This window comes from Carassius auratus, chromosome 32 (assembly GCF_003368295.1).
Source record: "Carassius auratus strain Wakin chromosome 32, ASM336829v1, whole genome shotgun sequence".
Taxonomy (NCBI): domain Eukaryota; kingdom Metazoa; phylum Chordata; class Actinopteri; order Cypriniformes; family Cyprinidae; genus Carassius; species Carassius auratus.
The window spans coordinates 3,922,126-3,945,051 of NC_039274.1; the positions used below are offsets into that span (position 1 = coordinate 3,922,126).

The following is a 22,926-nucleotide window of genomic DNA, read 5'->3' on the forward strand; positions in this document are numbered from 1 at the left end:
TCTACTCTACTCTCCTATCCTATCCTATCCTATCCTCTCCTCTCCTCTCCTCTCCTCTCTTCTCTGCTCCTCTCCTCGTCTCTCCTCTCTCCTCATCTCTCCTCTCCTCTCCTCTCCTCTCCTCTCCTCTCCTATCCATCCTATCCTATCCTCTCCTCTCCTCTCTCCTCATCTCTCCTCTCCTCTCCTCTCCTCTCCTCTCCTCTCCTCTCCTCTCCTCTCCTCTCCTCTCCTCTCCTCTCCTATCCATCCTATCCTCTCCTCTCCTCTCTCCTCATCTCTCCTCTCCTCTCCTCTCCTCTCCTCTCCTCTCCTCTCCTCTCCTCTCCTCTCCTCTCCTCTCCTCTCCTATCCTATCCATCCTATCCTATCCTCTCCTCTCCTCTCTCCTCATCTCTCCTCTCCTCTCCTATCCTCTCCTCTCCTCTCCTCTCCTCTCCTATACTATCCTATCCTATCCTATCCTATCCTCTCCTCTCCTCTCTCCTCATCTCTCCTCTCCTCTCCTATACTATCCTATCCTCTCCTCTCCTCTCTCCTCATCTCTCCTCTCCTCTCCTATCCTCTCCTCTCCTCTCCTATCCTCTCTCCTCATCTCTCCTCTCCTCTCCTCTCCTCTCCTCTCCTATCCTATCCATCCTATCCTCTCCTCTCCTCTCTCCTCATCTCTCCTCTCCTCTCCTCTCCTCTCCTCTCCTCTCCTCTCCTCTCCTCTCCTCTCCTCTCCTATACTATCCTATCCTCTCCTCTCCTCTCTCCTCATCTCTCCTCTCCTCTCCTCTCCTCTCCTCTCCTATACTATCCTATCCTCTCCTCTCCTCTCCTCTCTTCTCTTCTCTCCTATCCTATCCTATCCTATCCTATCCTATCCTCTCCTCTCCTCTCCTCTCCTCTCCTCTCCTCTCCTCTCTCCTCATCTCTCCTCTCCTCTCCTATCCTCTCTCCTCATCTCTCCTCTCCTCTCCTCTCCTCTCCTCTCCTCTCCTATACTATCCTATCCTATCCTATCCTATCCATCCTATCCTCTCCTCTCCTCTCCTCTCCTCTCTTCTCTTCTCTTCTCTTCTCTCCTATACTATCCTATCCTATCCATCCTCTCCTCTCCTCTCCTCTCCTCTCCTCTCCTCTCCTCTCTTCTCCTCTCTTCTCTTCTCTTCTCTTCTCTTCTCTTCTCTTCTCTTCTCTTCTCTTCTCTTCTCGCGAGATGTAGGAGAGTGGTGGAGGGTGTGGTGGGGAAGAACGTTCAGTTTCAACTGTCCGCTTAAAAAAAAAAAAAAATTTTTATTTTTTCTTTTCACTTTTCAAAAAAAAAAAAATATATATATAATTCTTATTTTGTTAAGTTAGTTATTGGTTTGTGTCGTTTTTCTAATTAATTGGCGAGTGTGAGAATGGCGTCGCTCCCAGGCGAGTGTGCGCCATCTCCTTCACTCCGCCATGGTGTCAGGTGTGTGCCGGAACAGGGAGTTACGGTGGAAAGTGTGCTATTAGCAGTGGGAGAACAAATCGGTTGCGAAAATATATCTTCTGCTTCTAGGATGAACAAAGTGGTTGTTGTTTTTCTTAAAGAGGAGCGACTTGTTGCGAAACTTATTGAGAGTGGCGTTGTGATTAATGGAGGTTTCTGTCCAATCCTCCCTTTGGCTACGCTAACGACTAAGGTGATTATTTCGAATGTGCCGCCGTTTATTCCCGATGACGTTATTGAGAGAGAACTCGTTAGGTTTGGAAGAATCGCGAGCCCGTTAAAAATCATATCACTGGGTTGTAAAAGTTCGGAACTGAAACATGTGATGTCGTTTCGACGACAAGTCTTCATGTTTTTAAAAGAGCCAACGCTGGACATATAGTTTCGGTTCATGGATGAAGGTAAGTCGTTTATGATTTATGCTTCTACAGCTGGTTAAAAGTGCTTTGAGTGCGGTGACGTAGGCCACAAACGAACTGCTTGTCCTCATAAAGTTAAAGTGAATATGAATGAGAAGGATAACGTTGACAATGTAGTATCTGAGGTAAATGAGCCGAATGGAGACAATAGTCAAACAGAAGGAAAGGAAACGGTAATTGAACAGGCTGTAGCTGAAATACATGAGAGTGATAATGAAGGAATTGTGGTTCAGGAAAATGCGGGTAACGTTACAAGATGAAAGTCAGTCTATAGTTGTACACAATGATAGGGATGAGAATTGTTTGAGTCTTGAGACTGCAAGCACTAGCGAGGTTGGAATGGAATGTACTGTAGAAGGTCTACTAGATGATGAAAATAAGGCAGATATGAGGGACGATGATACATTCTCACAAATGTCAGGTTTTTCAGAAGCATGTTCTCTAATGGAAGAGGGTAATTTTTATTCTCTACAAGAGATAAATTATTTTTTGGATGAGACATTCGGAAGAGCAGTAAAAATTAGTGACTTTTTCCCAGATATTGAGAAATTTGTGAAATCTGTGGTTAAATTACAGCGTACTGTTGGGTTGGACGAACTGAATGAAAAAAAGAGATTTAGATTGAGGAAACTGCTTACAAAATTAAGAAAGCGTAAAGGTCCATCTTCAACAAATTAGTAAAATGACTTTGATGCACTGGGTGTTTTTCCTGTCCTGTATTTTTCTGCTTATTGCTGTCTCCTCCTCTTTTATGAATATGGGGCATATGAGAATAGGCTCTTTTAATATAAATGGAGTGAGAGATCAAAATAAAAGAGCTATACTATCAGAATTTATGAAAATTAGGAAAATAGGTATTGTTATGTTACAAGAGACTCATTCTGATAGGTCTAATGAGATAGATTGGGGTTTATGGTGGGAGGGAAAATATGCACTCAGTCATGGGTCTAGTACAAGTGCTGGAGTTGCTATTCTGTTTTCAAAGTTTTTAGCTGTTGAAATTTTCAAAATTGAAGAAGTAGTAGCTGGAAGGGTGTTATTTGTTCATGCAGAGGTTGAAAGAATACAATTTTTATTTATCAATGTCTATGCACCAAATGTTGGGTCAGAGCGGATTGAGTTATTCTTAAAGATAAAAAGTTATATCTCAAAATATGATAAAAGTGTTTGCATAGTGATGGCGGGAGACTGGAATTGTACTGAAAATTTTAATTTTGATAGGAATAGTGAAGAACCACATTTTCAATCAGGTGTAGTGCTGTCTAAAGTGATTCAAGAGCATGATTTAAATGATGTATGGAGAAATAGGAATAAAGGGATAAAACAGTATACATGGATTAAAGTATATAATAATGAAGTTAAAGGGGCTAGATTAGATAGATTTTGTAAGTTTTTTAATAGTAGAGTGATGGATGCTGCCATTATTCCTAGTGGTTTTTCAGACCATCATATGATAACTATAGATATAAATAAAAAAACAACATTTAGATCACAGTATTATTGGCACTTTAATAAAAAATTACTATATAATAGGTTATTTTGTGAGAGTTTTACTCACCTTTGGGAAAATTGGAGGTTACAGAAAAATAATTATGAAACTATAAGTCAGTGGTGGGAGGTTGGGAAGGTGCATATTAAAATTTTCTGTCAAAGTTATCAGTCTCAAGTATCACTTAAAATTAGAGATACTGTGCAGAAATTGCAATCTGAAATGGAAGAAATGGAAAAGATGATGATGGTTAATGAAGAAGGGATTAGTAAAAGTAATGAATTAAGTAAGAAGAAGTTAGAATTGAAACATCTCTTACAAGAGCAAGTTAAAAATGCTTTAATAAGGTCACGTTTTTGTTCTGTTAAAGATATGGATGCTCCCAGTGCCTATTTTTTTAAACTGGAGAGAAATGTGGTGCAGCATAATCCTATGCTTTATCTAAAATATCCAGATGGGACAATTACGGACAATCCAGATGAAATGAGAAAACTTGCTGTTGGTTTTTACTCTGGTCTTTTTAATGCTGAACAATGTGATGAGGAGAGTGTTGTGGACATCTGCCAAGATCTTCCTACGTTGCAATCAAAACAGAGAGAAAATCTGGACAGTGACATTACTTTACAAGAGCTCACAGATGCAGTTGAACAACTTTCAGTGGGACGTTCGCCGGGTATTGACGGGATAACTACAGACTTTTATCATCATTTCTGGAAAGTTTTGGGTCAAGATTTTTATGAAGTAACAAAAGAGTGTTTTCAAAATGGCTGTCTTCCAAGTAGCTGCCGAAGAGAGTATTGTCATTGTTACCTAAAAAAGGGGATTTAGGATTTTTGAAGAACTGGAGACCTGTTTCACTTTTATGTACAGATTATAAAATTCTGGCAAAATGTTTAGCGAATAGGCTGAAAAAAAACTTGGACACAATTATTCATAGTGATCAGACGTATTGTGTACCTGAACGGTCTATTATGGATAATCTTTTTCTTTTAAGAGATGTTGTTGATCTGAGTTTTAAAGCGAATATTCATATGGGGTTTTTGTCTATAGACCAAGAAAAAGCCTTTGATAGGGTCGACCATGGATATCTTTTTAGTGCTTTGAGTTATTTTGGTTTTGGTGAAAAGTTTATTTCTTGGGTAAAATTGTTATATCGAGATGTTTCTGTTCTAGTGAAAGTGGGAGGTGGGTTGAGTGCGTCAGTCCCTGTAAAAAGGGGAATTAGGCAAGGATGTCCACTCTCTGGCCAATTATATAGCATTGCAATCGAACCACTTTTAAGACTAATTAGAAGAGATCTTAAAGGTTTTTCAATACCGAATGATTTTAATTGTAATAAAATTGTATTGTCTGCTTATGCAGACGATGTTACTGTTTTTATAAATGGACAGGATGATGTCATCAATCTTACAAAAAGTCTAGAGGTATATGAAAAGGCATCTACTGCAAAAGTTAATTGGAGTAAGTGTGAAGGATATGCAATAGGTCAATGGCTTAATCAAAGGCTTCCAGATTTACCGGGAGGGTTAAAATGGGGGAGGGAAGGTTTTAAAGCTTTGGGTGTTTTTTTAGGTTCTTCTAAGTTTCAAGGAAAAAATTGAGAGGGAATGCTGGAGAAGGTGGTGGCCCGATTATCTAGGTGGCGATGGCTATTACCACACATGTCTTATAAAGGGAGAGTTTTGGTCATAAATAATTTGGCTGCGTCCACACTATGGCACAAGTTAATGGTGGTTGAACCACCAGAAGATTTGGTGACTTCCATTCAAAAGAGATTCGTGGATTTTTTCTGGGACGGCAAACACTGGATTCGTGCTGCACAACTCCATTTGCCTCCCTGTGAAGGAGGACAGGGATTGATGGATATCAAGTGCAGAATTCAAGCATTCAGATTGCTTTCAGCTCAAAAACTTTTGTGTAGGAAAGACTTGGTCTGGACTCGTACTGATGGTGCAATCTTGCGAAGAATAGAAGGTTTGGATTATGATCTGCATCTTTTTTGGATAAAAATTCAAGAGATGGACTTATCAGAGATCACATCTTTTTATAAATCTGTGTTGGAAGCATGGGCAAAAACTTTCAAGATTAAAAGAGTATTTGAAATCCCGAAATACTGGGTGTTGGAGGAGCCACTGTTCCATAATCCAGTAGTTCATGGAATACTATTGTCTTCAAAGAGTGTACAAGAGAACATGCTGAGACGAAACTGTACAAAATTAAAAGATTTGGTCGCTTCGGAGGGATGGAAGACTGCGGAGGAGATAATGCTTTCCACGGGTCTGCGATCACGACGCCTGGCTATCCGGTTTTTGGAGGAAATACGTTCTTTTTTGCCAGGACATTATAGAGAACTTATACAAAGAGAGGATCTGAATGAACAGTCTGATGTTCCACCTCAGAAACTGCTTATTTCGTCAACTTGTGACACCAGTGTGTTGGAAGAACATCCATCCATTGAGGGCTCTGGAATTTTTGAGACATGGACAATTGGTGAAATGTCTAAAAAGGTTTTATATAACCTATGTGTTAAGACTGTTCATAAAGAGGCACTGAAAGAGCGGCAGCCGTTGAAATGGATAAGGATTTTTGGGCCTAACTTTCCCTTGAGAGATCAGTGGAGGTCCCTGTATAAGTCTCCAATAGAGAGGCGGACTGGGGATTTGCAGTGGAGGCTTATTAACGGGGCAATAGCTACGAACAGATATGTGTCTCACCTGAATCCAGCAGTTAGAGGGGAGTGTGAGTTTTGTGGTGATGAAGAAACTGTGGAACATCTGTTTTTAAATTGTAAACGATTGGATGAGCTTTTTAAAGTTTTGACGGAATGGTTTAAAGGTTTTGGTGAAACTTTTTCAGAATGTGTTTTTGTAGGGGGCATAAAATATAACTATGTTTTAGACACAGCAAAACTGTCCATTTGGAAGACTAGGAAAAATAAACGACTTGGTATTGGTGGTTTGGACCCAGTAATAATGTTGAAGGGTTTAATTGCAAATAGATTGAAAATTGAATTTTCTTACTATGTTTTGGTGGGAGATTTAATAACTTTCAGAGAAAATTGGTGTGTAAAGGAAATTTAATGTTGTATTTATGAAGAACAGCTTAAAAACAGCTTAAAAAAAAGAAACTGTTGTAAGCATGGTTTGGTTTTAACATTTGACTAAAAAATGAAGGCAAGATGTCATGAATGAGGATTTATTGTGATAATAATGATATATTGAAGGAAAATTGTAATTAATAAAGTTGTGTTAAACCTCTCTTCTCTTCTCTTCTCTTCTCTTCTCCTCTCCTCTCCTCTCCTCTCCTCTCCTCTCCTCTCCTCTCCTCTCCTCTCCTCTCCTCTCCTCTCCTCGCCTCTCCTCTCCTCTCCTATCCTATCCTATCCTATACTATCCTCTCCTATCCTATCCTATCCTATCCTATCCTATCCTATCCTATCCTATCCTCTCCTCTCCTCTCGTGTTACTCTGCTTCCGAGACACTGAGAGGCTGATTGAAGGGCCAGGTACTGTTGCTGTAGAAAAGTCACCCTGGTTGCTTTTCTACCCACCGTGCCCACCCAGGACGCTAGTGGCAGCGCTCACAAAGCTGCTGTATTCAGATCAGATGTGCTGTATTCAGATTGATCTAATATTTTAATCACAAACACGTTCAGTGAACTAGCCTTGAACTAATTCCCAGCCTTACAATCTCATTTCAAATGTGTTTTCTCTTTCTTACCTTCTTTTCCTATTCCTCCTTCTTGAGCCATAAGATTCACTCAGAAGTCATATTTTTCTGCTGTATTATGCTGTGTTTGTGTTTTCCCTCCAGATGGTGTAGGCTTGTTTATGCAGCTAAGGTTTATGTGTGTGTGAATCTGAGGTCTTCAGAGTTTTGGCAGTCCTTGTTTTACAGTGACTGGACTCATGAGCACCACATCAATAAACCATACTTCTCATCCCTCCATCTCTGCTGCATGTGCATGTGTTTCTCTTTAAAATACATCATGCGTTTTCTGATCTGTTCAAGTTTCTATGGTTTTCGCCTCCTCTCACGACATCCTCCGTATAAACAATATTATTTTAAGATTTAAAGATACAAACTGCAGCCTCCTCCATGTTGGGAATGCGAATTACTGTAGATGTAAGGAATGCAGGAGTGAATTATTCATTTTTATTCATATCTTCCAGTAGCTTTCTTTGCAAATAGTTCTGGTCTGGTCCTCCATATTTTCTTTTTTAATAATGTCTGTGTGTTGAGGAGCTTTTGGAGGCCTCAATCCCCTCCCCGCTATCCCCTCCCTACAGAATATGGAGTGAAAAAGGAGGGGGGGTGCTCTCTCTCCTTTCTCTCCTTTTTCTCCTTCCATTTTTCTCTTCACTCCACCTCCTTTCCCTAGTCTCTCTAAGCCCCCTTTACGTGACCGCGTTCTTCTGCACCCCCCGGCCTCTTTTGCAGTAGTGCAGAACAGCACATGCTGCTGTCCTTCTCTATTTCCTTTTGTCCTGTGGGAATTGGTCCGTTGGCTCCTGGTCTATGATCCAGGTAAGTTTTGATCAGGTAAACTTTGTTGTGAATATGCTTCTGAGCCAGTATCACTGCAAACTTCCTTGACAAGCAACAGAATGAGATAAAAGCATCTAAAAGTTTTGCTTTCAGTCAACATTTTTATAAAAATTTTCTTGCCAATGCAAAAAAGAAGATTTTAATGGAGTCTGGTCAATTTGAGCTTTTTTTTTTTTTTTTTACAATTATTGATGAGGTTATGACAGTGAGAGATAGGCGTAGATTTATAGATATGTTTTTATGACTAACAGCTGGCTAGTGACAGAAAATTCCCAGCATCTAGGCCTTCTGAGAAGTTTGCACATGGAGCTGATTATTGACAGCCAGCGTATTGTAAGAGCCAGAGGGAAGAGAGATGTCATGAGAGATCTCACAAGCTGTTGGAGTAATAAAACCTGCTGTGCTATCAGAGTTTCTCCTCCTTTTACTGTTTCTGTTTCTCGTGTAGGAATGAAGTAATGATTTTTGAGAAACTCTGCAGGTTTGGCAGAAGGTACTGAAACTAAAGATGCTGACACAGCTTTTGCAATGATTGAGGAAGCAGAATATGTTAGGGTCATAAGACAACTGTGCAGAAAAGCCAAACTTATTGAAACCATGTCGGTGTGGTGGGAGAGATGTTATGTCTTATCCAAATATACAGTTTTGTCTCATGAGGAAAATACAATTCCCTTGTTTTCATTAGCATAGTTATGCTGTGTTACAATCACAGAAAAACAGAATACAGATGCTCCCTAAAGGATTTTACTCTTTCACTGCATTTCACTCACTGTTAGTGCCAGTGTCAGTCAAGTATTTATATAAACATTAACAATATTGCTGTTGTCACATTTAATCTTGGCAAAAGCTGGTTGACTGCACAGGGACACATTGTACCTGCAGTCACCACTGTCAGGCCGTTATGATGGCTTTTTCTGACAGTGCTTTGTTAAAAAAATATATACAAGTCTCTTAAAGTGATAGATTGAAACATTAATGCTTCGAAAAGCTTCATAAAGCCGTAGTAATGTAATCCAAATGAATTAAATGGTTTAATCCAATTCTTCTGAAGAGACTCAATTATTTTATATCAGACTTTAAACTGAGGGACATTTTTAATATCAACAAATCTAAGTCTTTAAACAAACTTTGCACACTCTTGATGGGCGATGGGCACAAAAAAATTTAAAGTATTTTGTCACAAATTAAAAAATCTTGCTCATAAAACGTATTTAATTTAAAATACATAATACTGGTGTGAGAAATGTATTTTGAAGCTTTGATTGTGTTTACAGTGTATAATATAACGTGTTCATGTTTCGCGTGTAAAAAAACACAGTATTTTTCACACAATTCACCTATCTGTTTACCGCTGTTTTCACTGTCATAAAAACGGGCTGATGACTTCCTTGTTCTATAAAGTCCCTCCTTCAGAAATACGTAGCGAGTTCTGATTGGGCCAACGGTTCCTGTGTTGTGATTCGACAGCAGCTTACAGCATGCTGCCCTCCTGGAAACGTGATTGGGCTAGAACGCATGTGCTGGAGATGTATTTATAGTCACAGGAGCGTTTTGCTGACGAGATGCGCATGAAAATCGCATTAAATTTTTTTTGCACAGCCCTAACATCTAGTTAACAAAGCTAAACAGCGTTGCCCTTTGTGTAATAAGTTACAGAAACTGTTAGACGCACCAACTTGAATAATAAAATACACTTACCGGTTTTGGTCCATAAACAACGCCTTCTCCAGACAAAGAGGGAACTGCTCCATCTTTCAGGAATAATCTTTGTGCGAATCAAGCCTTAAACTGATTGAGATTGAGGAAGCTGTCCTCAGCAAGCTGTCCTCAGCAAAATGTGCTGCACATAGTTTTACATGTGGATTATAATTTTCGGGAACCTGGTTAAACATAAATTGTAACCATTAATCTCCAAGTACAGCATCCTTGGGAAGGCCAAACAAAGATGATTGGACTCCGAGATGAAAATAACAGCGTTTCGACGACATGGCCTCAAACACAAACGCAGCACTTCCTTCTTCTCCGTCGGAGCGCAACAAGACCACGCCCCCCTTTTTGTGAATTCATGTGGGCGGAGGTTAGTCAAAAAACTGTTTTAGTGACGTCATTACTGCAGGAACTAGAGGGCTGTAGTCCAAACGGGTCGTTTTTTGTAGACGGATTCTGTTAAATAAAATATCTCGCTTGGCATTGAACTTTAAGCTTTAGAATTTTACAGATATTATTTATACTCTAACAACAACATTACACACTAACTATAGTTTAAAACTTGGGATCACGAAGAAGGGGACCTTTAAGTTATGTTAAATTAAGGTTGTTGTTTTTTTTTTCACAAAGCAATCATGTCGATTTATAAAATCTATTATGCCCCTTTTTACAAGATGTTTTTAAGTTTGTCCGTTTAAATGCAAAAGAGCTGGTGCTTTCCTCCTCCCTTTTCAGAAGAGGGCAGTGCCTCAAGAGCTCATGCTCACAGGGAAAACCAGTGTTACAGTTTAACTGGTGGTGAACATGTTACCTTCACATTGCTTCCAAATGCAATTTTCAACTACCACATTCCCATTCACGATCATTCTGGTATCACCATGCAGCAACCTCCCGCTCTCTCTTGTGAAGCCAACGAGGAAGTGACTAAAACTGCAATTCATCGACTGGCTGCTAGAGGCTGGCTGTAAAAGGGAGTCAATCCCATAGAGTCCCCATGTTAAAATGCCCAATTTTATAGCAGAAAAAAACAAAACGTTTACATCCTGGTTCAAAAATTATTTTGGTCTTTATAGCTAATTTTGCCCTTCATGACAACTGTGACGGGGGTAAATAATTTTTAATAACTCATCTGTTTATATTATATTAAGCCTTAAAGTTCTCCATAATTAAGGGCGTGGCCACTTGAGTGACAGGTGGATTGCTGCTGCTGACACTGCCATTTTATAGCCCGAAGCCTTTTGTTTTGAGAATAATGGCTGGCTGATGAAGTTATTGGCTGTCTAGCCGGCTCAGCCAAAACCTAAATGGCTGCTGCAGCCACCAAAATTTTCATAGCTGCAAATGGCTGAAGCTGCCACTTCATGTCTACAGATGTCTATGTTATACTGATTTACTAGATATCAATCTTTCCAAGCAATACATGGATTACACTATATTTCTACAAAATGCAATACAATGTAATAAAGAAAACCACAGATTTTACTTTCACAACGTATGCACATATTTATTTTGTAGTCTGTATGCTACTAAACATTTTCAAATAGCCTACAATGTGTTGTGTTTAGGCTAAATGTATGTAGGCTAAGTTGTATACAATAACTTGGCATTATCATGGATGAAGCTTATCATATTACACCTTAAAGAAGCAAGTGATGATAGTTTGCCACTGAGCAGTAGGCAAGTGGAACTAAACATACATTCCAACGGCACACTACCGTTATGCATATATTTATGACATGTACAGTAATTTGCTGTTCAACTTTAAGGCGAGACACTACGGGTAAAATTTTTAACTAGCAGATATCACCATGAAACTTTCCCAGTTGATTACTTACATTAAGATGAGAAAAAAAATTATTACAAGTTTTCTTTAATTTAATGTTTAAATAGGCAAATTATGCAATATCTAATTAAATATGTGCTAATTTGCATATATTAAAAAATATTTTTTATTGTGTTCACAAGGGGAAAAATTACAGAGGGATTTATGGATATCTACTTTTGTTATCCTGTAAATCAGAATATTATATGACAATAGCCTTAAAAAAATTATTTTCGCCATGTTTTTTGGAATAACGTTATATATATCAAGCTATGAGTAATATATTTACAAATCCCTCTGTAAATGTCTTCATAATATAACTAGGTACTACTGAAGTGGAGATTTCGGACTTGGAGTATGAGAGAAAGGTCATTTTGAGAAAACGGGCTTTAAAGATTTATCATCAGCCAATGAGATCGCGCATTCAATCTTTTTACGATTGGTTGCTGATAAAAAGGAAATGACCATATTTGGATCCAACAGGATTGTACAGAAGAGAGAGAGCTTCGTGATGGTAACGGTAACGGTGCATGTGATGAGAGGGTGACGGCAGAGATCGCGGTGAAGTATGTTGATTAAAGGGTTAGTTCGCCCAAAAATGAAAACTATGTCATTAATAACTCACCCTTATGTTGTTCCAAACATGTAAGACCTCCTTTTATCTTCGGAACACAGTTTAAGATATTTTAGATTTAGTCAGAGAGCTCTCAGTCCCTCCATTGAAGATGTGTGTACGGTATACTGTCCATGTCCAGAAAGGTAAGAAAAACATCATCAAAGTAGTCCATGTGACATCAGAGGGTCCGTTGGAATTTTTTGAAGCATCGAAAATACATTTTGGTCCAAAAATAGCAAAAACGATTACTTTATTCAGCATTGTCTTCTCTTCCGTGTCTGTTGTGAGGAAGAGTTCAAATCAAAGCAGTCTGGATATCTGGTTCGCGAACGAATCATTCAGCTCACCAAATCGAACTGAATCGTTTTAAACGGTTTTCATCTGTAATACGCATTAATCCACAAATGACATAAGCTGTTAACTTTTTTAATGTGGCTGACACTCCCTCTGCGTTCAAACAAACCAATATCCCGGAGTAATGCATGCACTCAAACAGTCCATGTATTAAATTAAAACAGTAATGCATGTATTAAAACAGTATTCCTGCAAAATCAGCCGTTACTCACTGAGGCACACACACACACACACACACACACACACACACACACACACACCTGCTCAAACCCAGACAACATAAGCCTGGAAGCAGGCTGACAAACTGTTCTATGAGTCTTTGTTTATATGTGTGAAGATTCAGCATTTGGTTTCTCTCAGTTACTCTCTCTAAACAGTTTCTTTGTTAACTATTAGATTCTTCTTACGAACTCTTGTGTTTAATAATGTATGTGTTTGTGCGCCTGTGGTTCAGACATACAGAGAGCAAGAGCGTTTCTGTGAGGGTGCATGTCATTCTCTGAGTATATAGATCACACATACTCAGTGACATAGTTGAGAAAGCAAAGACATTTATCAGCACTCTATCACCAACAGGCTTATGTAATGGAGTGTGTAATTGTGCGAGTCGAGGGGACAGACCCAGGGTTCTTCTTACATAACTAAATGACTGGGTCACCCCAGTGTTTGTGCCAGGAGCTTTTGGTAGCACTCTGTTTAGATGATGAGGATTGATTCTGTGTGGAAATGTGATTTGATGAAACATCTCAACAAAAGATCTAGATCAGGGGTTTTCAAATTGGTGTCAGGGAACCACCGGGAGCCTGGAAGGGAATAAAGTGAATTGAATAAAAAGCAACAGTGTTCCAGTAGCTCAAACATCTGGACATGCCAGGGTTCGATTTACAGGGAATTAATGAACTGATCAAATGCATACCTTAGATACAATACAAGTTCTTAAAATCTTCTACCAAATGTAAAATTCTGTCAATTTTACACTCACGTTTTTACAGATTATATTGGTCTCTTTAGGTTTATACATGTTTTGCAGTATCTACAAAATGTTAATTATTTTACCATAATAAGAGGGATCAGACAATATGCATGTTATTACTGCCCTGAAGACATTTACATATAGTCCACAAGAGAAAATAATAGTTGAATTTATAAAAATGACCCTTTCAAAATATGCTTTATTTTTAATACTGTATTGTTACCTGGATGATCCACAGCTATTTTGTTGTTGTTGTGTTGTGATAGTTGTTCAAGAGTCCCTTGTTTGTCCTGAACAAATAAACTAACAACTGTATGATTTTGAGATCCATCTGTTCTGACTGAGGACAACTGAGGGACTCATACGCAACTATTACAAAAAGTTCAAATGTTACTGATGCTCCAGAAGGAAACATTATGCAATTAACTATTAAGTTTTAAAGGAAAATCTTCTGCATTTTAAGAGCAAATAAGTTTGTCTTCTGGTAAAATTTGTAAATATCTTCTGTAGGGCAGTACTAAAACAAGAAAAGAAAAGATATTTACATTTAAATGTACACATATTCATTCTGTTCAAAATTTTTCACCCCCTGGATCTTATTGCATTTCTCTGATGCTCAATGCACTGATGCTTGAGTGTTTTTTTCTCGAGCATCAGTGAGCATTTTAATAGTTGCGTATGATTCCCTCAGTTGTCCTCAGTGTGAAAAGATGGATCTCAGAATCATACGGCCATTGTTACTGTTAGGGTTCATGGGTTCAAATATGCCAAAAAAAAAAAAAAAAACATTTGCTGGAAAACCAAAGAAACTGGGACCTGAAGGATTTTTCAGAAGAACAGGAGGCAGTTTATATGTTCAGGACAAACAAGGGACTCATGAATAAGTCACCCCAAGACAGTCACCTCCAGGTAACAAGCCAGCATATGTAAACTTATGAATGAGGTCATTTTTACAAATTCAGTTATTATTTTCTTTTGTGGACTAGACTATATGTAAATGTAAAGGCTTGGGATCTGTAAGATTTTTTAATGTTTTTTAAGGATATCTCTCTTGCTCTCTAAGGCTGCATTTATCTAATCAAAAATGCAACAAAACAACAAATTGCAATTTAAAAGTACTATTTCTATTGTATATATTAAACATTTGTAAAAATGTTATTTATTCCTGTAATGACAAAGCTGAATTTCCACCAGCCATTACTCCAGTCTTCAGTGTTGCATAATCCTTCAGAATATTTTTTGTTATTATTATCAATGTTGAAAACAGTTAATATTTTTGTGGAAACTGTGATAACAGTTTTTTTCAGGTTTTGTTGAAGAATAAAAAGTTCAAAAATAGCTTACAGCATTCATTTAAGATTTAATGTCTTTACTCTCACTTTTGACCAATTTAATGCATTCTTGCTAAATAAAGTAGTATTTTTTTCAATCAACCTTTTCCCACATTTATAAATGGTCTTTCCACAAGGACATCGTCATATTTGAGGACTGTGGCCTAAAATGATTGGGAATCCCTGATCTAGATAATTGATTTTCTAGATAGAACTTCTCTTTTACAACCATCTCCATTAATTCCACTCATTCTTGCCGATGGATCTGCTTTATCATATATAAATTCGTGTTCAGTATCCCCCGTTTTGAGCATCAGCCAAGAAATGAGTCAGAGCCATATTTCCACTCTTCAGACATAAGTTTCGAGCATCTATCAGCCCATAAACAATAGTCAATTATTCAATTAATCAATCCACACAGTTCACAGCCCTTGCTGTGTTGTCAGCTGTTTTTGCTTGCAAGAAGCCAATCTTCCTGTGCTTCCGTCTCTGGCAGCGGGACAGCTGTCCTCATTTGTGCAGAGACTTTTGATGTAGGATTTGAGCCATTCCACCCCGTTCTCTTCATCCTATCATAGTGTGAGCTGAACGACAAAACCGATGTCCCTTTAAACCTCCCCTGCTCTGCATGCAGAACACACTCCTTATTCTAATTCAGATAAACTGAGCAGTTTAGCTGGAATTACAATCCCCTAATCCAGCGCTGCATGGAGGAGTTTATAAGAGACGAACGCAAAGAATAATCAAATGAAATGAAAGGAGAGGTTGAAATACGTAAATAGAAAAGAGTCTGAAAATGAGATTAAGGCACTAAAGAACAGTTATACAGATTTTACATTTTGCTAGTTTTGCTAGTTTTACTTGATCTTAGTGCTGCGTTCGACACCATAGATCATGACATACTAATAGATAGATTACAAAACTGGTTGATTACAAAAAATGGTTTAGATCCTACCTGTCCGATCGCTACCATTTTGTTTATTTAAATGGGGAGTCATCTTATTTTTCACCAGTAAAATATGGAGTGCCACAAGGATCTGTCCTAGGTCCTCTGCTATTTTCAGTATACATGTTGCCCCTTGGTAATATTATTTGGAAATATGGGATTAGTTTCCATTGTTATGCCGATAATACTCAACTATATGAAACTAGTTGAAAACTAGATGAAACTTCTAAATTATCTAAGCTAACAGAATGTGTTAAAAATGTACAAAATTGGATGACCAATAATATTCTCCTATTAAATTCTGGTAAGACAGAGATATTACTTATTGGACCAAAAAACAGTGCACAGAATCTCATAGACTACAGTTCGCAACTAGACGGATGTACTGTTACTTCCTTCACAGTCAAAAACCTTGGTGTTATATTAGACAGCAACTTGTCTTTTGAAAACCATATTTCCTATGCTACAAAAACAGCATTCTTCCATCTTAGAAACATTGCCAAGATACTAAACATGTTACCTGTTTCTGATGCATTGAAAAGCTAGTTCATGCATTAATTTTATAGATGATTGTCGATCACAGAGGAGAATTGGAGGAGAAGTGCAGTTGAAGCACTGTAGAGGTGTGTGTGTAATCTGGTGGGTGGATGGACAGTTAGGGCTTGTAATCTGCCATGTTCTTGCTGTTCTTTGCCGCCAGCAGTTGAGTTGGATTATTAATCCACAGCCAATTATTCCAAATCTCAATCTGCTGCCAGATGTCCACTGCTCCAGATTCACTTTCCTGATGATAAAACACGGACTGTCACACATACATACACACCTCTCAGTAACAGAAGGACATCTGATTTCATGCTGTTAAACAAGAACTGGAGGATTGGTGCTGAATGATAGTGTGGATTGACAGTACTGATCTGAACACACTCTGGATCTGCACTAAGGTACCGTAAAATCCCCTTTGTTCTGTTTCCTGGATCCATCAACCAGTGTTTTTTCACCGTCTGCTTCCAGCACCGTGTCTGTGATTCAGTTTGTGTGGAGAAAGCCTCAAATCTAGATATAGTAAGATGGTAGTTTATTTGTTCTGTGTAGTAAATCGACCTGATTTGGTTATCTCATTTCATTTGATGGGAGAGGTGCTCGCACACACCGGTGGACTTTAGGTTCAGACTACTGTTCACGTTCCAGAGAGGAAATGTGATGCCATGCACTTCCGTTAGTAGACCCCAGGGGCTGGTTGCTTTTATCATTTTTATCTGATTTTTATTAACTCCATAAAAAAACAATATACTACAGCAAGTGATTTCAAAGTTTAGAGGGATAATATGAAGGAAAAAGCTCAGTGGAAGTGATATTCGGAAGGTTTTGTGGAGTTTTAGTTTTTCTTCTAATGTTTATATTTATGTTATAATTCTAATATTTATATTATATTTATATTTCAAAGAATGAACACAACCCTGGTTTTACTTAGCAATAACAACACCGGCTTTGTGACTGAATTACATAGTGCAAGTGCATATTTTGGTCTAGAAGAGATGATAGCAGAGCGGCTCTGATCTCGTCTTACTCTCACGATCTCTCCAGTCCAGCACCAGATGAAAAACAAAAGGATCAGTGCAGCTGTGAAGCCAGCTGTCACTTTCAGCTCGAGAGCAGGACAACCCCCTATAGTACAGTGATAAGTCATAAACAGATGTTACTGTATCACCTCTAATCATCCCTGCTGTTTCTCCATATCTGTTTAAGATATCAGCCTTGCTTTCTCTTTTCTTATATAAGCACATGTCCACTTGGCGTAAAAAAAATCATTAGAAGTAGATTCAGCCTCATGATCAGTGAGCTGCGCTGGGAAGATCTAAAGTGAATGTGAGCCTTTTTCACTCAAAATGTTTTGACTTTTGACATTGGATGATTTTGACCCTTTGTAAAATGTCGCTCATTTGAATATCTTTTAGATTGAGAAATTAATCTGCTTTCATGTGATTTAATGTGGTCTAAAGAACAGAGCGAGAGCTGTGATCAGTAAGATGTGAAATTGTGTTGCTGTGTGATGTTTCAGCTTCACTTGGGTTGAGTGATGGACGAGCTGTTCACATGACTTCTGGTAGCAGTAGGATGTGCTGATTAATGTTGCAGGTATTGCAGTTAGTTTGAGTTATTCCTGTTTAGACATCATTGTGCATGCATTGTGCAAACTATTTGTTTGTGCCAAACAAGTTCACCAAAAATGAAAAATTCTGTCATCATTTACTCAACCTTGTTTGGATTCAATCCTGTATGAGTTTTTTCTGCTAAGCACAAACAAAGCCATATTCAAACAGCCAGTTATGTATTTTTCCTCTGTTATTTACTGCCCTTTAGCAAAATAGTCTGCTCATAAGCGAGCCACCAAGCCTTTGTTTTATGAAACAGCAGCGGCTCTGTGCATGTGACCAAAAGCTTGAAATCTTATTAGTTGACCAGCTTTATTCACAGTGCAGTAGAAAAAAGATTAGAACACCTATTGGTAAAAAAATCTGTCACATTGACAGTATGCGAATGCTCATGCAACAGCCGTTCATTCAAATGAAAATGTCCATCAGACAAACTTTTTGCTCTGAATATTTATCTTGTGCGAACAGGCCTTAGTACCATATTTTTTAAAATATAAAAATTATATATATCATGTTGTATGGTACGAAATAGTGAAGATTTTTGTTAAAACTAACATTGATTTAAACATTTGTTGTTTGTCTTAGATTTGTATAAGATATATTATATTATAACAGCAACATAAGTGTTCATAAATGTGCATGAATAGTGCATGAACAGTCTTTTGTGTGTGTAATAGTGCAGTGTGTGTTTACTCAGTTAATGTTATTGTCAGTGTGTGTGCTTGACCTCAGATTGCCCTGTGCAGAGCGCTCAACAACTGAGCCAGTCTTTGCCTGTGCACTTCCTCTGCCCCTTCCTTCCTCTCAGTCCTGTTTTTAAAGGAAGGCTGTTTGATCACTGCAGAGGGTCCTGGAAGCATTGACATTTGAGGTGAACGAATAAACCCTGTCTGTGTTTGGAGTGCCTAGTGTACATGAGGAGAAGAGAATATCTAAATGTCTGAGAGAATTAAAAGAAATTTGAATCCATTGGACGTGTATTATATATTGTAATTTTATGTGAAAAAAAATAACTCAGTCTTTGTATATATTGGGGTGGTTTGTGTTTTTTATTTTTGGATATATAAGGGGAAGTGTAGGTGTTATAATCGGTCACAAGGTTTCTCTTCATATATTTAATCACATTTTACTTTTTTGCACTTGGACTTAGCAATATAATCTTTTGCTGGCTAATATGGCGGTCATTTGGAAAATGTACTTGGCTATGACAGTTACTCTATCACTCACACACAAAATTTTAGGAAAGATGAAAAATGGGACAAGAAGTCAGGACACTAATATTAGAGCTGAAATAAAGGAATGTCTTAGGAAGACTTTTTAACCTGTTTCCCGCTGTCTTAAATTTGTGTCATATTCATTGTGTATTATAAGTTAATTTAGCATTGCGTGGTATTTATTTGAGAATTTATTATTCCCAGTGCGCACAGTTAGTTAGAATGTTTATTTCCTTTTTATTCATGTCTTTATTTTTGAAAACAACATAATAGGATTAGAGAATCAGGAAGTTGTTATCTGAAGTAAATAGTGTGACATCAGCTACATATCAATCATAGAGCACCCTGCTGTTAGCCAAAATATAATTTATAAAAATTTAAATCATCAAACCACTAGATATTACACATTAAAAATAACTCAGTGGAACTTTAAATATTTTAATTGATTTAAATGAAGTGTAGAATGTCACACAGCATGACATGTCAACTACCCGTGTGTTTGTTTGTACAGGTATGGTTATACTATCAAGGAAAATATAATTTAACCTGATATTTAAACAGTGAATATATAAACTTGTGTGTGTGTGAATTATTAACATGCACAAGGCAGGCTGTGGTCACTGGAGTGTGTGCTCTGCTGATTAATCATTGTGCTGCTCCGTGCAGTGTGTGTGAGGGAGAGAGAGAGAGAGAGAGAGGGATGTATATGTGTGTAGACTAGCCCTTTTATTTCATAAATGTATGTGTAGATTAACACTTTGTGCTCATTCACAATATACATGACGTTGTGTATGATGTTCTTATGAATTCTTCACTTCCTCTGGTCTTTTCTATTTTGCAAGAAGGCAGTAGCATCTGTGTGTAGGTTAAAATGTGCAAGTATGAAGGCATGAGAGCATGTATCGATCTCACTGCATCTTTTGGTCTGTGTGAGCAGGTGACTGATTGTATGTATTTGCAGATGTGACCTCTGTGTGAGTGTGTGTGTGTGAAGGGGCGGGGCACGTGATGTTTACCAGACAGATGTCTGTGATGAATTGATAATGGAGAACAGTGTTGTGGCTTTGAATGCTAAACTTCTAGTCTGCAGAGGGAGGGACCTGCCCTTTCCACTGCAGTGTGTGTGTGTGTGTGTGTGTGTGTCAGCAGCTTGGACAGCTAGCCACACTCTTGAGCAGCCTAGGCTATTAACAGTATTTTACCCTTGTTTATTACCCTCCGCTATTTATTACGCCATCCTATCTCATCCTTTTCAGGAAGAATTGGGCTGACAGTCATCTGTCCTTGGGGTGCATCATTCCTCAACCAATCACAGTCTCCAATCAGTCACCAATCAGTCTCTTTCTCTCTATTTGCCTTTCTCAGCTATAGTGTCTGTTTTTACTTACTGCGTCTGCTCTCTCTCTCTTTCCCTCCACCTCCCAGCTCTCTGCCTCTTGTGATTCTCATCTCTCTCTCCCTCTCTTTTCCCTCACTCTCTCCCTGTTTGCCGCATCTTTGCTCCTCACTCCGTCCTCCTTTCTATCATGCCCACCCTCATCTCTCTCTCACTCTTGTGCAGTCTTCATTGAGATGACTGTGGTACAGTGTTTTGCGAAAACAGACCAAACTAATTCAACGAGGTCTCACAAAATGTCAGAAAAATTAAAACAAGACTGAAGTCAACATTAAATGGAAAATTTTCCCATTTCCCAAATGCATGTTATTGATTATACTGTGATTGATTCATCCATGCATCTTTTTTTTTTTTGACTGTAATTTCTTTTATCAAAATGTCTTATCTTGATCTTCTGCTGGGACAACAGTCTTCTCTCAGGTGACGTATGTCACACTTCTCCAGTCATTTACTCCACCGAAACCCTGTTTCTTTCCTGTCCTTTTGCAAGATGGCATTTAGATCAGCCTTTATCCAATCAGTATCCATCCATTTTCAGAAGCATTCAGTTGTATGTCACAATACAGAAGAACAGATCTTCTACAGATCACGCTACTTTCATTGCATTATGATTTTAAGACATGACATGAAAAAACTCTTTTTTAGCATAATTATTTAAGTTTTCCTGACAAAATTCAAGTGAAATGTATTGATGTAGTGCTTTTAATAAAACTCATCCTGATGTTAATATTAATAATGTCTTAATATCTTTATGATTTATTTTGAAAGTATTTTCACATTTAGCAGATTAGAGCTGGTCGATAATATAGTTTACATTTTGTGATGATACAAGCAACCATAAAGTTGAGATTTGCTAAATATAACATATATATATAGTGTATATTCGGATAAAGTTGGATACATATTTGTATATCCAATTTTATATAAGGAGCTGTGTGAAGTTAAACAAGCAGTTGAGTTTTGATTTAGAAGGAATTAAACTGAAGAACTGTTTTTGTCCATACAAGGAAACCAAACATCACTGAAACCCCTTGACTTCATATTTATGGACAAAAAAAAAAGTTTCATAATATCTCCTTTTTGTTCCACAGAAGAAAGCCACACAGGCCATACAGCATTTCCATATTTGGGTGAACTATCCCTTTTTCCCTATAATGTGACTCAGTTTTGTTTGGTTTGGTTGCCATAAAATGTGGTTATTTTTTCAAATTCTTGGGAAGAAGACAGATGGTTTGATGACGGTCACAGTATGGCATGTGAAAATGTTTTTTCGTGTGCACAGGGTCTCTCCTCTGTCGCCCCTCTCTCTATCTGTTTCTCTTTTCCCCTCCAACTGCAGCAGCTCCACCTCTCCTCAGAATCACTCAGTGGTGATAAAACATCCACCTCCCATTCTCTCTCTCTCTCTCTCTCTCTCTCTCCATCCCTCTACCTCTAGCGTTCTAGCATTCCCTACATCCATACATTCAGCCTTCCCTGGCTCTCAATGAAATGAGCACAGAGCCTGTATTCTGACTGGCTGGAATCGAATTGGTTGGGCGCATGCTCTCTCTTTCTTTCACACACTCACACACACACACATGCGCACCCTTACACACTCACGTTCACACAAACAAACAGACTCAGTCCCGCCGACTGCTCTGTGTCACATGCATGCGCCGCCGTGCTCACGCACATAGACGCTCCAACACACTCTCGGTCATTGTCAATTCGGTAGCCTAAACCTTGGGATGAGGTGATGTTTTGGGACAGGAAACATGGAGCAATGGGTAATTCCCAACGTCGGGCCAAAGGGAGGCATAAAACCAAGGGGGCAACAGGTAAAGAGCACACACATGTATCTGTGTCACACCTAGACGTGTGCAGGGATTTATCACACACGGATGCTTGCACTACATCACACTCCACAATGCCACAGTCTTATTTCACCCTCAGTTCAGGTGTTGTACATGACATGTCATCTTGTGTGTGTTTATATGCGCACATGTGAGAGGATATCAATTTCAGTGACTGATTTCATTTGGCTACTCAGTGTCATGGTCACCGCTGGGTTTAAAATCACTGTTTGCTCTCTCTTTATCGCTGTGAGCCCTTTGAAACCTCTTGCGCTTTCTTCTCTTTATCCAAAAAAGACTGAAAAGGAAAGGACCAAAGAAGTGACAAGCCTTAACCGTGTACTCACACAGATGACAGCCGGAATCGGAGGGGATCAGGGAGAATGAGGAACAAAATAAAAGATGAGAGGAGAGGAGAGGGGAAAGCGGTGGTGGGAAATAGATTGGGAGGAGAGAGGTTTAAGACAACAGTTTGAGAAGATGATCAGGACGGGGAGATGAGAGAGACAGAGGGAGGAGGGAAGTGTGGAGATGGGGAGCTGTCATTCCGTCTGTTATCTGGGAATTAGAGAGGACACACACACTAAACGTGTACAAGTAAACATACGTCTTATTTAACACTATCACACTCTCTCAAGAATCTCCTAGATATGAG

At 38.6% G+C, this 22,926-nt stretch overlaps 1 protein-coding gene across 6 annotated transcripts in view; it reads left to right on the forward strand.

Moving 5' to 3' along the window:
* LOC113051386 (NHS-like protein 2) overlaps nt 1-22,926 on the forward strand; it is an 80,700-nt gene that overhangs the window by 24,030 nt on the left and 33,744 nt on the right. Inside the window, exon 1 of one of the 6 annotated variants that reach the window (XM_026215093.1) lies at nt 21,576-22,256. The exons of the other annotated variants lie outside the window; for them this stretch is intronic. Within the exon in view, the coding sequence (XP_026070878.1) occupies nt 22,175-22,256 (82 nt within the window). The 5' untranslated portion in view covers nt 21,576-22,174. Of the gene's footprint in view, nt 1-21,575; nt 22,257-22,926 lie in introns of those variants that run through there. 6 annotated transcript variants of the gene reach the window in all.